Here is a 16219-nt window from a genome sequence, read left to right on the forward strand (position 1 = left end):
CGCGATAGCTTTGTGTCAGAATCGCAAACAAAGACTTGGGAAGCGCAAACGAGAAAGCTGGGAGCAGAACTGCAAACGTGATGGAGAGATCAAAAGACTGATCATTGAGAAAGAAGCAGAGGGAACTGAAAACAAAAGGACATAATATCAAACAAATATAAGACCAATAGTTTATGACTACACAAATGTTTTGTTTGCAAGTTTTAAGTTTTACCTTTGAGGTGACAATTTTTTTGCTTGAGTTAGTGATTTTTGTTTGATACTTGAGACGTTTTGCTTGGTATTAAAGACACAAAAATAATTCCATACGTATAGGGCCTCAACCTTCTCACCATGACCTCCCACCTAGATCTCAATAACACATTACAGAATATGTATAGAATATGAAAATACATTTGAATACATGCAGGCTGGATTATACCACCTATCAATCCTCCCTTTTTTATCCTAAAAATAATTCCATATATACGTGAGAAAGTTGAAGAGGATACAGATGTTGGGTCTGAGAGAATAACATGCAAAGAGGCCATGATAAGTATCTGTCCAGGAGTTGTTATGTATTCTGTCATTCTATAGCGGAAAAACAACTTAAGGCACAGTTAACCTATGACCTTTGGTGGGGCCTACAGGATATCTACGTCTCACGGAGTATGGGAACATACAGTTGTTATGATGATATCATGAATAAGGGTTTCCAGATAGGGGTTTTCAGGATCTATAAGACTGTCTGGTCTAGACTCAGTTCGGAGAGAAGACTTGGGTCTGTGCAAAGCTGCATGTACCTGTGTTCTCCCTCATTAAAATTTGTTCAATATTGAATAAAGCTGCCTATAATCTGAGATCATCGGAGTTGTCATCTTTGAGCATCTCCATCATCAGTTTCCAGAGAGAACCATCTCTAAAATGTTGACTTGCAGACTGAAAAGCACTCAAATTTGTTTGGTGCTCATTCTGTTCCTTTGGGTCTATATAAGGTTCTGTAGATATTCATGGTTTTATTGTCATTCTAGATGGGCTTGTATGTGCATGCCACACTCACCTAATCCAAGACAGGACACCCGCAGCCCCGATTTGCCCAGATTTCTGTTGACAAAAAACACAGTACAATGAGAACAGCAGATCATAAAGTATATATCACATTATCAATATATTCTATTTTCTGTATAAATAAAGTGCAGTAAGAGGGAGATGATGTTTTGACTGTAAGACAAACGTCTGTTGAAAAACAGATAGCAGTAGCATTTGCCCAAAATGTCCTCACCACTGAAACTTCTAATAATCAAATCAAACTTTTAAACCTTTGACCAGCCACTGGTCAAACTTTTTCACATTTTTACAGAACATTTAGTTGGAGGAGCAGCAGCTCTCTATAGGCAGCCCGGTATCGCGGCAGTTCGTGTAAATGTCACGTTATTTTTAATCTATTGATACGTGTTCACGTGGATGTTTTTCTCATGTTTTACGTGGTGGCCAGCACGAAAATGTGAAGTAATGTATTTCAATGGGAAGCATATTTCGTGGTTACAGCACGTAAATGGTAGGGAGTAGTATAAAAGCCGAAAATCCACGTAGGGAGGTTAGTCGAGGTGGTGGATGGGTCAAACAACACAGGACTTTCACCCGGGCGAGCGGGGTTCGCGTCCCGTGTGTGGTGTTTTGTTTCCCGTAGTCTTCCTAATCACAACCGTCCCGTTATTGTCGCGCGTCCCCCGCAGCTGTCTCCCGGCGTGTGAGGCGTCCTTTTCGGCCATCTCCCGGCGCGTGAGGCATCCTTTCCCCGTAGTCGCGTCCGCAGTGGCCGCCTCGCGGCCGCCTCCCGTTATATGACACATCCTTTTCGGCCGTCTCCCGGCATGTGAGGCGTCCTTTCCCCGTAGGGTATTTTGTCCTGCACCTGCCAGAAGGTGGGATGTGCACTTCCTGTATCCACTATGTGGCGCTAGTGAACACACACTATTTATTTATCATGTTGCTGTATATCATGTGTAGACCACATGATGTAAATTTCAGATAAATGGTGAACAAAAAATAAACGTGATCTTTATCAGGGCTTACTTCCTATTGACATTAGGTGGCGCTATGACTATAACTCATTATTGATTTGTAAATGCCCTCAGACCTGATCTCTAATTAAGCATATAAACATTTTGGGCAGATTGGACAATGTACACTGGAGTTGCAAACCACTACCTGTTTCGCAGCCTTATATGATAATTTGACACCTAGACCGTTGGATGAAAGTGCAAAAGCTTAGCAATTTATCTTTGGCAAGATCTTTAGATTATACTGACACAACTTTATTTATCAGTTTTAAATATCAAACTTTCAACAAACATAAATGGTTGAGCATTTATGATAAGAGGTCTGAACCCTCAACCCCACCCACTCCAGGCGGCATCCCCAAATAAACACAAATAAGATAAGGTTTAACATACATACACAGAGATTGGCCTTCAACTTGGTCCCATGTTATTGCAGGAAAAAGTAACTTTGCATGTATTGATACATACAAATTAAAAACCAAAAAATTGTATGAGTGCAAATATACATATACACATATACATGCATAACCATATACACATAGTTAATGAAATTATGTGAGGAGATAGGTAACAACCACAGTCATAGTCTCCTAAGTGTCCAATTCAACAGTCAAAGAATCGACACAGAAAATCAGGTTCACTGTAAATTTTCCTGTAAAATAACAGTAAAAAGCTGGCAGCAGGGATGCCAGCAGTATACCGTTATGTATTCATAAGTAAAATGTAGTAGTCTGTAAACCAGAAAAACTGTATATTTCTCTATTCACACTGTTAAATGATTTCACAGTCTAATACAGTAAAAAAATAAATGCAGCATATTTCTGTGATTATTTGGAAATTACAATAATATTCTGTTTAGGTTGTTACTTTATCTTCTCACAGTAAGTAAGTAAGTAAAGTTTATTTGTATAGCACCTTTCACAGATAAAATTGCAAAGTGCTTTACAATAAAATGTCATACACTACAACAAATACAGTTTACTGTAGACAGGCACAGTAGATAATACAATAACTAAATTTAGCAGTTTCCTAATATATCAGACCGTCACCGCGGTCTATCTTGAATGACAAGTACCATCAGGGTCACAAGGAACAGAGGACTCCTCCCCGTCACAACTGCGCCCCGCAGCCGAGAGGAGAATGGCAGAACCCAATGGTACATGGGATGCCACATTCACCCTGTAGAACCTGGAAAATGTACAGGGAGCAGACCAAGTTGCCGCTGCACAGATTTCTGAAAGAGGAACACCTCTAAGAGAAGCCCAGGAAGCAGCCATACCTCTGGTCGAGTGGGCCAACAGAATAGCCGGGACCGGGAGACCCTGCCCAGAATAGGCAGCAGAGACTGTGTCCACAATCCAGTGGGACAAAGTCTGTTTAGATACAGGGAGTCCTAACTTTTTGCCACCAAAACAAACAAAGAGCTGGGTGTGAGAGCTTCTCAGAGCCCGAGTGCGGGCAAGATAAGCCCCTGGTGCCCTCACTGGACATAAAGTGAGCAGGCTCACATCCCCCTGCGGAAGAGCCGGATCAAGCTGAAAGGAGCTGATCTCAATCACCTGGTTAAGAGTCTGAGGGTTAACCACCTTAGAAAAGAGGGATTCGGCCAGAGAGACATGCTAGTGTTTTCAGCCTTCCATCTCAAACAATCCTCACTGCTCATGGATAGAGCATGCAGCTCGCCAACCCTCTTAGCAGAACATATAGCCAAGAGAAAACCTGTTTTGTGAGACAGAAAACTAAGGGTAGCCTGCTCTATGGGTTCATAAGGAGCTCGAGTCAAGGCCCTTCAGCACCATGGGTAGCTCCCATGACCTGGGGGACCTGTATGGATGCAGTGTACACACCCCTTTAATGAACTGGGACACCAAGGAATGTCTCCCCACCGTAACACCCACCACAGCCTCATGGAAGAGGGATACAGCAGAAGAGTTCACCTTAATGGTGCTAGCCACCTTCCCCGAGTCCAGAAGCGACTGCAGGAAGTGGAGAACAAGTTGGACGGAGCAAGTGGCTGGATCCTCCTGCCGACTGTGACACCATCCTGAGAACACCCTCCACTTCTGGGCATAGTTAGAACGAGTGGAGGGACCCCAGGCATTACCTATAGTGTGCAGGACCGCTTCATCTAGTCCCTGTGAGAGGGACTGAGAAGGGGCCAAGCCCAGAGCTGCAAGACGGCCAGCTTCGGGTGCCATATCTGCCCCTCCACCTGAGAAAGCAGGTCCACTCTGACCGGCAGGGCCCAAGGCTCCCCATAAACCAAGCGAAGGAGGGCCAGAGACCAATGCCTCCTCGGCCATCGAGGAGCTATCAGCAGTACCTTGTAATGGCCCATGGCGACCCTGTGGAGAACCTGGGGAAGCAGAGGGAATGGAGGAAAAGCACACAACAATCCTTCCGGCCACTCTCGAGAGTGCATCCAGACCCAGGGGACCTCCCTGACCCAGCAGGGAGAACCACATCCTGCAGTGGGTAGTCTCCGTTGATGCAAACAGATTGGTCCGTGCCATGCTGAACCGAGTCCATAGGACGGCCACAACTTCTGGATGGAGTCTCCACTCTCCTGGGGGTGGACCAGTCCTGAACAGGAGGTCCGCTGCCCGGTTCACAACTCCTGGAATGTAAATCGCACTGAGTGAAGCCAGACTCCCCAAAACAGGAGTTCCTGTGCGCCCTGGAGGCAGCGCAGAGACCTGGTGCCTCCCTGGTGATTTATGTGATACACAGTGGAGGAACTGTCTGTTCTCACCAGGACATGTCTGTCCTGAATAAAAGGGAGGAGCACCTTCAGAGAAAGGTGAACCGGCCTCAACTCCCCCGCAGGGGGTTCCCAAACACCTCACACCATCCTGCCTTCCAAGACTGCTCCCCAACCGGTCAGGGAGGCATCCGTCGTCACCACAGCTCGTCGTGAAGGAATGTTCCTGAGGGGGACTCCTTGGAGCAAAAATGCCCTGTCCCGCCACGGACGCAGAGCTTGAAGGCATGTATGCGCCACACGCTTCACATGCCTGTCCCACTTCGGGTGAAGTCTGAAGGCATTCAGCCATCTCTGCAGCGGTCGAGCCCTGAGAAGGCCCAAGGGAACAACAGCCACTGCAGCTGAAATCATGCCCAGCAGCCTCTGAAACTGAACCAACTCCACCTGCCTGCCCAGCTGGAATCGGTCCAGGAGGGTCAGGATGGACCGCACCCTCTGAGCAGTGAGAGACGCGGACATTGTGACGGAATTCAGGCAAAGACCCAAAAAGACTGCCTGCTGCCTTGGTACGAGGTTGCTTTTCTTCACATTCACCGTGATACCCAGAGACTGGACGTGTGAGACACGTGACCTTGTGTCCTCTGCGACTTGGCTGGGAGACGGAGCACAAACCAGCCAGTCATCCAAATGAGGAAGGACTTTCATCCCTGACAGTAGGAGCGGAGACAAGGCAGCCCCTACCACCCGGGTAAACACCCTTGGGGAGAGGGACAGGCCAAATGGCAGGACCTTGAACTGGTAGGCAAACCAAAGGAAAGGCCAGTGGTCCGGACAGATGGGCACATGAAAGTACGCATCTTTTATATCTATGGAGGTGAACCACTCCCCCCTTCTATGGATTCTAAGACCTGATTTGTGGTCAGCATCTTGAAAGGCAGAACCTTCATGAAGGCGTTTAATTGCCTTAGGTCCAAGATGGGGCACAACCCACCATCCTTCTTTGGAATGAGGAAATACGTGGAATAAAAGCCAGCGAGCTGTTCGCCGGGATCGACTTTCACGAATCCTTTGCAGAAGGATCAACATCTCCTCTGTTAAAAACCGAGCCTGGAACATTAAGACTTTTTTGATTACACGAGTAAGAACATTCAGCATACAAGAATCTTTGGCACATTTTGGGAAAGAAAATGCCCACAGGCTTGTGTTTTTCCTCTTAAAGTGTTAGATTAAAATTTCCTCAAAAGTCAATTTTTATTAGGGCCCGAGCGCCGACAGCAGCGAAGGCCCTATTGGAACTGAAGGAATTATTTTCTGCAAATGAATTGGCTTTTTGAGGGGCTTAACATGTTCAAACCTCACCAAAATTGGCAGGCGCATCAAGTCTGGTGATGAGTCTGTGCCATCTTAAGACGTTAAAGATGAAAAGTTGTTAAAAGAAAAACTTTTCGTTATAGGGCGTGGCCGTGGCGGGGTGGCCATTTTGTGCGTTTCACCGCCGAAACAGGAAGTGGGTGTAACTCGAGTGTACATTGTTCAACTGGCTCAAAACTTTTCACTTTTTCATAACACTCCAACTCTGAGGACATTTACTGGACAAGATTTACTCAAAGTCATAGCGCCCCGTAGTGGCAACAGGAAGTAGGCCTTAAAGTCAAGGTGCTATACTTTAACGAACTCCTCCTAGAGATTTCATCCGATGGACTTCAAATTTGGTCTATACCCTAAACCCAACAGGAAGTCTGCCATTTTAATTTGAATGTTTGAAATTAGTGCGATTTTGGCCATTTCCACATGTCGTACTTTAACGAACTCCTCCAAGAGATTTCATCCGATCAACTTCAAATTTGGTCTGTGCCATCTTAAGACGTTAAAGATGAAAAGTTGTTAAAAGAAAAACTTTTCGTTATAGGGCGTGGCCATGGCGGGGTGGCCATTTTGTGCGTTTCGCCATTGAAACAAGAAGTGGGTGTAACTCGAGTGTACATTGTCCAATTGCCTCGAAACTTTTCATGATTCATAAGACTCTGAGGACATTTACCCAACAAAATTGACTCAAAGTCATAGCGCCCCCTAGTGGCGACAGGAAGTAGGCCTAAAAGTCAACGTGCTATACTTTTATGAACTCCTCCTAGAGATTTCATCCGATGGACTTCAAATTTGGTCTGTACCATCAAAACACCTTAAAGATGAAAAGTTATTAAAAGAAAAACTTTTCGTCAAATGGTGTGGGCGTGGCGTGGCAGCCATTTTGAGTGTTTAGTGATGAACGACAAACTGGCTGTAACTAGAGTGTATGTACACTCTAGTTACAGCCAGTTTGTCATAGCTGCTTGAAATTTTCCACAATCAACAAGAGTCCAGGCCTGAGGACATATACAGGCCAGTATTGACTTTGGTTATAGCGCCCCCCACCCCCCTGGCAACAGGAAATCAGCCTTATATGACAAACATCATCCGATTTACATGAAACTTATGTGTGATCTACATGTGATACTGAGCCGGCCCCTATATTTTAACCACGCCCACTTACTCAGGCCACGCCTCTTTCATAACATTTGAACTGTTTAAGGTAGACCCTTGTGTGAGGTATCATTGAACTCAGCAGAGAGTTCCCTTTTCATTGATGATGATTTGCCCCGCCCCATATGCTTAAGCCACGCCCCCTTTAATAACTAATGACCCGTTTCTTGTACACTATTGTGTGAGGTATCATTGAACTCAACAGAGAGTTCCGTTTTCATTGTTCATGGTTCGGCCCACCCCCCATGATTTAGCCATGCCCCCTTTCACACCTAATGAACTGTATGACGTAGGGTCTTGTGTGAGGTATCATTGAACTCAGCAGGGCGTTCCGTTTTCATTGGTGACGATTTGCGGTGTCTGAGTGCCGCGCAAATGCATAGTCGCAAGGAGCGGCGTGCACCAGTAACCCAGACGCGCGCAGAGGCGCGAGGGCCCGTCCAACACTGCTTGCAGCTTTAATTATCTTTAGTTTCCCCCTCCAGTATTTATATTTAAATATTCCACTCTCCGCAACACTTGGCGTTGTTGTCAGGATTACTGAAGGCAAAGACTGGTAGTTTTTTTTTCTTTTCTTCCACAACCCCATTTATTCGTATTGTATAGGTTTGTTTTGCAGAACAGCACCAGGTGCCGGGCAGCTCCTGGCACAGCCAGTTGTCTCTTACCCCTTCTGTTTTGTTTTGTCATGGAGGAGGAGATCATCCAGTTAAGAGACTTGATCACTCAGCTGCAAGCTGAGGACCAACAGATGCGTCGGGAACAGGAGGTTAATCAGCCTGGGCCAAGCACAGCATCAACCAGTTCTTCAGCTCCTGGACCCTCCTCAACTCCTGCCCCAGTAACGGAGAGACTGGTCTATCTCCCCAGGGACTTGAAGTGCCCACTGTTTAGGGGCAGGACAGGATTAGGCATTGGGGAGTGGCTCGAAGAGGTCCATGCCTGCATACGAGCTCGCCACCTGTCTCCAGCGGACCAAGCGCTCTTCATCTACGATCACCTGGAGGGAGAAGTGAGGGAGGAAATTAAATATCAGTCTCCAGGGGACAGGGGAGATCCAAACAAGGTCCTGTCTATATTAAAAGAACTTTATGGGTGTACAAAATCATGTGTCTCTGCAGGAAGACTTCTTTTCAAGGAAACAACAAGACTGAAACATTGCAAGAGTTCTCTCATGCATTAATGTGTTTAATGGAAAAGGTTGTACAAAGACCCCCTCATGGTTCACTCAATAGGGAGGTGTTGTTGAGAGATCAATTTGTTGAGCATGTGTCTAATTGTTCCCTTCGCAGAGAGCTCATGCAGTTTGTCCGGGGTCACCCTACTGCCACCTTGATAGATGTCCGGACTGAGGGCATTAGATGGGAACAAGAAGGGATGCCTGGGGGCACAAGGGGCAGAAGTTGTTCCGTTCCCAATGCATTTGGCTACCAGTATGCTGTACAAGGCAATCAGCCCAACCATCAGGGGCCAGGTAACCCATCCTTCAGTTCTGAGTTGAGTGAATATTTAGACATACAGAAACCAATCTTTCGTGAGTAGCAGCCAAATCCGAGCCAGAGGAGCCCCCGTCTGAACTTTGGCTCAGTAGTTCAGTGGGTGCAAGTTTCCCTGGTTTTGGGGAGGTTATGTGGCTACAGGAGCAGGAACCAGCAAGAGCAGCTGACCCACCTTACTAAGGGCCTTACAGCCCTTACGGAGGGCCCTAGAATTCAATCAGGGCATGGTAAGAGAACAGTGATTTGTAGGAGGTGTCAAAAACCAGGTCACTTTGCGAGAGAGTGTAGAGAAGATTATGCTGCCATACAGCCACAACCAGCTCCTGTAGCCACACAACCTCCCCAAAACCAGGGAAACTTGCACCCACTGAACTACTGAGCCAAAGTTCAGGCGGGGGCTCCTCTGGCTCGGATTTGGCTGCTACTCACGAAAGATTGGTTTCTGTATGTCTAAATATTTTGGTACTAATGGGAGGGGTGCAGGTCCCCTGCTTAGTGGACACTGGCTCAATGGTGTCAACGATGACCGAGAGTTTCTTTTTGCAGCATTTTGAACCTTGGGGCCCAGAAAAACTCCAGTCCTGTAATTGGCTGCAGTTAAGTTAGCAATACCATATGTGGGCTATCTAGAATTGGATGTGCAGCTTTGTGGCAAAACTATCACCAGGCAAGGGGTGTTGGTTGTCCAAGATACTCCACACAGGGAGCCCTCAGTCCCAGGTGTACTGGGAATGAACATCATCAAAGAATGTTACTGGGAGTTGTTTGCTCTATTTAACCTACCTTCTATGTTACAGGCTCCCACGCCCATTCAGCAGGCGCTTCAGCAGTGTCATCGGGTTCAAACTAAAGCCCTCCCTGCATGTTCAGGTTGCGTAAAGGTAAAAGGGGGGAGGGTTTGCCGAGTCCCAGGGGGTACTATGAAAATGGTGGCAGCCACAGGTCCCCAGCATCTCGTAAATCAGATTCTGTTTGAGCAAAGGCACTGTGTATATCGCCATTGTCAACGTTGGGGCCCAGGAAGTTGTACTGTACCCCCGTACAGTCCTAGGTACTGTAAGTGAGGCCTACCTTGTCCACTCACCTGATAACCTTGTGGAGGAGGGCATAGCAGCTATTGTCTTTTCACAGACTACCACAAGTTTAGTGCAGGATAAGATCAATGCAGTTGATGTAGCATCACTCACTCAGGAAGAGCAGTGTCAAGTTGGGGTGCAACTGCAGAAATAGAGTGGGATATTTTCAGCCTATGAGGGAGATTTAGGATGCACTAACCTCAATTCTCATGATATCCCATTACTAGATGACGTGCCAGTGGGCCAGCGATATCGGCGTCTTCCACCTTCGGAGTACGAGGCGGTGAAGGTCCACCTTCGCCAACTTCTGGATGCACAGGTCATCAGAGAAAATAGTAGCCCCTTTTCCTCTCCCATTGTGCTTGTGAAAAAGAAAGATGGCAGTCTTTCGGTTGTGTGTGGACTACCGACTTTTGAACAATAACACTCGCAAGGATATTTTTCCCTTGCCCCGTATTGAAGAATCCCTTGATGCTTTATCAGGGGCTCACTGGTTCTCCACTTTGGACCTGACTGCTGGATACAATCACGTACCTGTCACCGAGAAAGACAAGGCAAAGATGGCCTTCTGCACCCCTTTTGGGTTGTTTAAGTGGAATCGGATGCCTTTTGGTTTGTGCAACACTCCCAGCACTTTCCAGAGATTGATGGAAAGGATCTTTGGGGACCAGCATGGTCAATCATTGTTGTTGTATTTGGATGATGTTGTCGTTTTTTCTGCTTCTGTGACAGAGCATATTCAACGCCTGGATGCTGTGCTGGGTCGCCTGTAACAGGAAGGACTGAAGGTGAAGTTGGAGAAGTGCTCGTTCTTCAGGCCAGAAGTAAACTACCTGGGTCACGTCATTTCCAGCGAAGGTGTAGCCACTGATCCTGGCAAAATCGAAGCCGTGGCAGGGTGGCCAAGGCCTAACCATGTGTCAGAGCTGCGCTCTTTTCTACAGACGCTTTGTAGAGGGGTTTGCCAAGCTGGCAGCCCCTTTGCATCGCCTGGTTGCTCTACTCGCTGGAACCAAAGTGCGGAAACCATCAAAAGCAAGCCTGCGTGCTGTATGGACGGAGGAGTGTGAGCAGGGCTTCGAAGGCCTAAAAAGAAGGTTGGTGTCTGCTCCAGTCCTGGCCTGCCAGCTACAGCGGACTGGGTGCTGTACTCTCCCAAGAACAAGAGGGTAAGGTCAGACACATTGCATATGCTAGTCGTGGCCTTAAGCCAACAGTACGCAACATGACGAATTACAGCTCCATGAAACTGGAATTTCTCGCCCTTAAATGGGATATGACAAAAATTCAGGGATTACCTATTGGGACAGAAGTGTGTGGTGTATACAGACAACAATCCTCTCAGTCACCTATCTACAGCAAAGCTGGGTGCTACAGAGCATCGTTGGGCTGCACAGTTGGCTTCTTTTGATTTTTCCATCAAGTACAAGCCTGGTCAAAGCAACAAGAATGCAGATGCACTTTCCAGGCAGCATCCCCCAAGAATCCACACATCAGAACATGTAGCTCCAGGCACGTCAGTCCTAGAATTGCTACAACAGGTGGCTGAGGAGAACCAGGTGACCCAAGCCACTGTCACAGCTTTTCCTTGCCACTCTACCCCTGACTTTCATGTTTTACAGGAAGCAGATCCAATCACCAAAGAGTTCCTGACCTTTTGGACTAGAAATAGGGCCCCTGATGCAGCTGAGCAACGCCAGGCTTCCAAGGACATCCTAGTGCTGGCCAGACAGTGGGACGGGCTAGTGGAGCAAGAAGGGGTGCTCTATCGCCGTGTCATCCTCCCCAGGGGGGACAATGTGCTCCAGCTGGTACTCACTTAAGACACAGGTACTACAACAGCTGCATAATGAACATGGCCACCAAGGTGCTGGGCGGACAACAGAGCTGGTTTGTCAGCGGTGCTATTGGCCAGGGGTGCATCGTGACATCAAGCAGTGGTGTCAGGAATGTGAACGCAGCCAGGTAGCCAAAGACACTCAACCTACAGCCTGTGCATTTATGGGTCACTTGCTTGCTTCTTGTCCAAATCAGGTCCTGGCTATTGATTTCACCGTTCTGGAGCCATTGAAGAATGGGGTGGAGAACATCCTGGTCATGACTGATGTTTTTTCAAAGTATAACCAAGCTGTCCCAACCCACGACCAGCAGGCATCTACAGTGGCCAGAGTGTTGGTTAACGAGTGGTTCTGCAGGTTTGGTGTGCCCAGTCGCCTCCATTCCGACCAGGGCAGGAACTTTGAGAGTAATCTCATCCGGCAGCTCTGCCATATGTATGGCATTGAGAAAAGCCACACCACCCCTTACCATCCGGCTGGAAATGGCCAATATGAGAGGTTTAACCGAACATTACATAACCTCATCTGCACTCTGCCCATCACCAAGAAGAGGGACTGATCTAGCTACCTGCCCCAAGTGACTTTTGCCTACAATACCACTGCACATCAGTCCACTGGTGAGTCTCCATTTTTTCTGATGTTTGGCCAAGACCCACAATTACCCGTTGACTTTCTTTTGGGCAGAGTACAGGAACCTGTAGCTGGCCAACCCCATGATTGGATCGTGGAACACCAGACTCGGCTACGCCATGCTTTCGAGAATGCAACCAGGCATCTGGAAGCTGCAGCTGCCCGGCGGAAGGAGCACTATGACAAGCACGTTCGAGATATCCCCCTGCAAGAAGGTCAGCTGGTCTTCCTTAGAGACACTGGAGTAAGGGGCCGTCACAAAATTCAAGACATCTGGAGCGCAACAGTGTACGAAGTATTGAAAGCACCTGGATTGGGAGGATCAGCGTTCACTGTTAAAAGGCAAAGTGGGTTGTGTTGCTGATTGTCCCCCCAGTGAGCCCCCTGAAAGGATGGGATCCACTCCAGCAGATGAGTCATCTTTTGACGGTGACTGGGCTGTAGTGGTCTGTGAACCCATGGCTGTGGTGTGGTGCACTGGGACTCTTTTAGTGCATGTTTTGTTGTAGTGTTTATAGTGTTGCCCACCCCCTAGACTAGGGAGACGGGGTATTCTTTCCAGTAGTCTGCCCACACTGAAGCCCCAGCCCACTGATTTGAGTCTATTATATGTATTTCACTAGAGTTTTTAGTATTGTTATAGTTGTCTTCTTTTAGATTATTTTTGTTAATAAAAACATTTGTTCTGTTTTACCTACTGTCTTTGCCTCATCAGTTTCAATCCTGTGCCCTTATTAGAATTTGGTTTTCATATCTTGGGGTGCAAGTCCCCAGGTGGCATTGTCGGTCCCTAAGTTAGTTCCTCCCCTTGGTTATCTTTAGTTTCCCCCTCCAGTATTTATATTTAAATATTCCACTCTCCGCCACATAAGCAGAATTGCTGTTCTTCTGGCTTTGTGATCAAATCGTGAATGATATACCTGCCCAATCCATTTAAATCTTAGCCTCTTTTGGGAATTATTATTTAGATGCGTTTCCTGCAGAAATATTATATCAGGCTTTACATTACATGAATATTATTCATGCCTTTGACATTCCAGCTGATAAAGGAAATTGCACGCTGTTGTTCACCTACAAGGGGGCATATTTCTGCAATTGAAAAAATGAACTGGCCCTGGATGTTGGTAAAATAACGAGTATATCTGTGCATGTTTGGGTCATAATATGAAACAAAAACAAAACAATGAGACAAAAAAATGATTAAAACAAACAAGCTAACAAGAGAAAACCTCTTACCACCCTGGATCCCCGGGCCAGTCTTCCTCGAACCTGAGGCTGCCCTAAAAACACCCATCTCTCTCCTAAGCATTTAACATGTAAAGACTAATCTAATAGACCTTTTTCACGGCAGACATGCTGACATGTCATAGTAGGAAAAGCACAGGTGTATTCAAAACCATTAATGATGGCTGCATTCCACTTAGGAGAGGCCCTGGTATTGTGCATGCTGACTCACTGAAATAGCTTACTGGGACACTTGATGGAATTGAGCCATCATTAAGGTTATCAATTTCAGCTGTGCTTTTCCTACTATGACAAATCAAAATGTCTGTTGTGAAAAAGGTCTATCTCTCACATGAACCGTGCAAGGGCAGAACAAAATGGAACAGGGTCCTTTACCAGATATCATTGCCACCTTTAAAGGCACTATTAATACCTTAGCATTTACAGTCAGAGATTAATTATAACTGAACTTATTATTGCTTTATCAACCACTATAGGCCACTTTGTTTTTCACTACACATTTGTCCATTATGGCTTTTTAGTCCACAGAGTGCTACCTTTCTTGTTTTACACCTTTTTCCATTATGGTCGCAGACATCAAAAAGTTTGTTCTTTAGTCCACACATAAGATGCAACTAGCTGTAGTGCAGTAAACAATTAAGTGTATAGCCAACTTGTGCCCTGGGCAGATCGGACAATGTACATTGGAGTTACAACAACTTCCTCTTCCATGATGTAACATTGAAGTTCGCCATGCTGCAAGTTCTTAAGGCTTTCCTGAACACTTTTGAGGTGGATCTGGTCAACCAGCTAGTTAGAGGACATCAAAGTGTAACAACTGTAACTTCCTGATGGCAGTAGGGGGCGCCATATCTACATGACAGTTGAGGTCTTCTGTAACAGCTGGTCCTATGTGTGTAGCACCTCCTGTTGCTAGATAACAAGCCTTCAAACATGTACTGGGTCAAAGCTTCAGAGGTCAATATTTCAAAGCAGGAGTGATGTATCATCTTCAGACTAATATATGTCATACTCTCCAGGTTGACACCTTTCCAACGATGTGTTTGGTTTAGTCCTATGACAACGGTTTAATTTGTATATTTAATGGGAGATGACTTTACAGGCGATAGCCTACTTTATTGTCCCCATAGGGATATTTGCCTTGGACTCAAATAATTCACACATAACACTAGACATATTGTCTTGTCCAAAAAACAAATAAATAAAGCGACATGCAGCCTACTCAAGAACATCACAACCACAATGTACATATATTGCACATCTTGCAAACAGTGATAAGAACAATCTATCTATACACACCCCTTTGCATCATTTCATGAAGCTATTGCACAACCCCTGCAACCTATTTAAAGTTTTAATTGAGGTAGGTCCAAATTGGGCCTAGTTTAAAAAAAGGTTGAATTTACATTGGGTACCCTATATCTTCTGCCAGAGGATAAGCTCATACATGAGCTCATACATGGCATGGAGAATATGAGATAGATGAGACAATATTCTCTTTGCTTGCCTGGAGTTTCTATTCCTCTTCACAACCTTCATGGCAGTATCTACCTGACAAGCAAGCTTTAAATGAAATGTTTTGAAATATTGCCGTACATTTCTGACATCCCATACCTGAATATGCTCTGTAATACAGCCTGGTATAACATAAACCCTTTGATTCACCCTGAGTGTGCGTAAAAAGTATAATCTCTGCTGTAAATGAGAACATCTCTGCTGCAAATGTAGATCATCTTTGCTGTAAATGAGAACACACACTTTTAACTCATTCCAGCCACATGAATGCCAAGGTACATATACGAGCAGACCTGACTGATTGGTTCATCATTTATGACCACTGATGTTCCGTCTTACAGCATACTTTATTCCTACAATAATTTTTAGTTTGAATACATTGTTGTACAAGATCAAAACTTGATCTTTTAGTTTTGATTTTTTTTTTTAAATGATCCAAACTTTTGGCTTGGATTTAGCTCCACACTAGATGAGCAGTTGAAAACAAGACGTGACACCAGGGACACACAGCCCGCAAAGTGCTGTGAAGTGAAGATTTGTGACCGATCGGGCCGCCTGGCTGTTCACATCAGACGTGCATTTCTCTGCGCCTGTCACAAAGCGATCCTGCTCCTCTCCATTTTACAGAAAGTTTCTCTCGTTTACCGGTGTTTTTTGCCCCCAACGGCTCCTTCCAGGCAGCGCTGCCTGGAAGGTACTAGGATTAGGCACTGGTTATGGTTAGGGTTAAGGTTAGGGTTAGGTGCCTTGGAGGTAGCGGTCGCAGCGCTGGCTGGAAGGAGCAGTTGGGGGCAACACCATTGAGCGTTTAAGACCTTGTAAGACCTTGTTGAAATGGCGCATCTCGGATTTTAAACTACTAATTTTGTGGAAAATAATATATATATATATATATATATATATATATATATATATATATATATATCTTTAAATAGAAAACCAGTACAATGTATATCTAATAGTAGATCAAAAAGTGATTCTTCTCCTCTCGGCTCTCTCTCTCTCTCTCTCTCTCTCTCTCTCTCTCTCTCTCTCTCTCTCTCTCTCTCTCCGTATTGTAACAGAGTTATAATTGCAATGCTTAGTTGTGCCACAAGGTGGTGCCTCCCTTTGTTATTATTCTGATGTACGAGTGTGCAGACAGTGCAGG

General features: G+C 45.8%; 1 protein-coding gene across 1 annotated transcript in view; it reads right to left on the bottom strand.

Annotated features, from left to right (window-relative positions):
- Nucleotides 1-16219, bottom strand: part of LOC116067645 (voltage-gated potassium channel subunit beta-2-like) — a 140096-nt gene that overhangs the window by 115594 nt on the left and 8283 nt on the right. Inside the window, exon 3 of the mRNA XM_036008046.1 lies at nucleotides 1040-1083. Coding sequence (XP_035863939.1) covers nucleotides 1040-1083 — 44 coding nt within the window. The remainder of the gene's footprint in view (nucleotides 1-1039; nucleotides 1084-16219) is intronic.

This window comes from Sander lucioperca, chromosome 12, assembly GCF_008315115.2.
Source record: "Sander lucioperca isolate FBNREF2018 chromosome 12, SLUC_FBN_1.2, whole genome shotgun sequence".
Lineage (NCBI taxonomy): Eukaryota > Metazoa > Chordata > Actinopteri > Perciformes > Percidae > Sander > Sander lucioperca.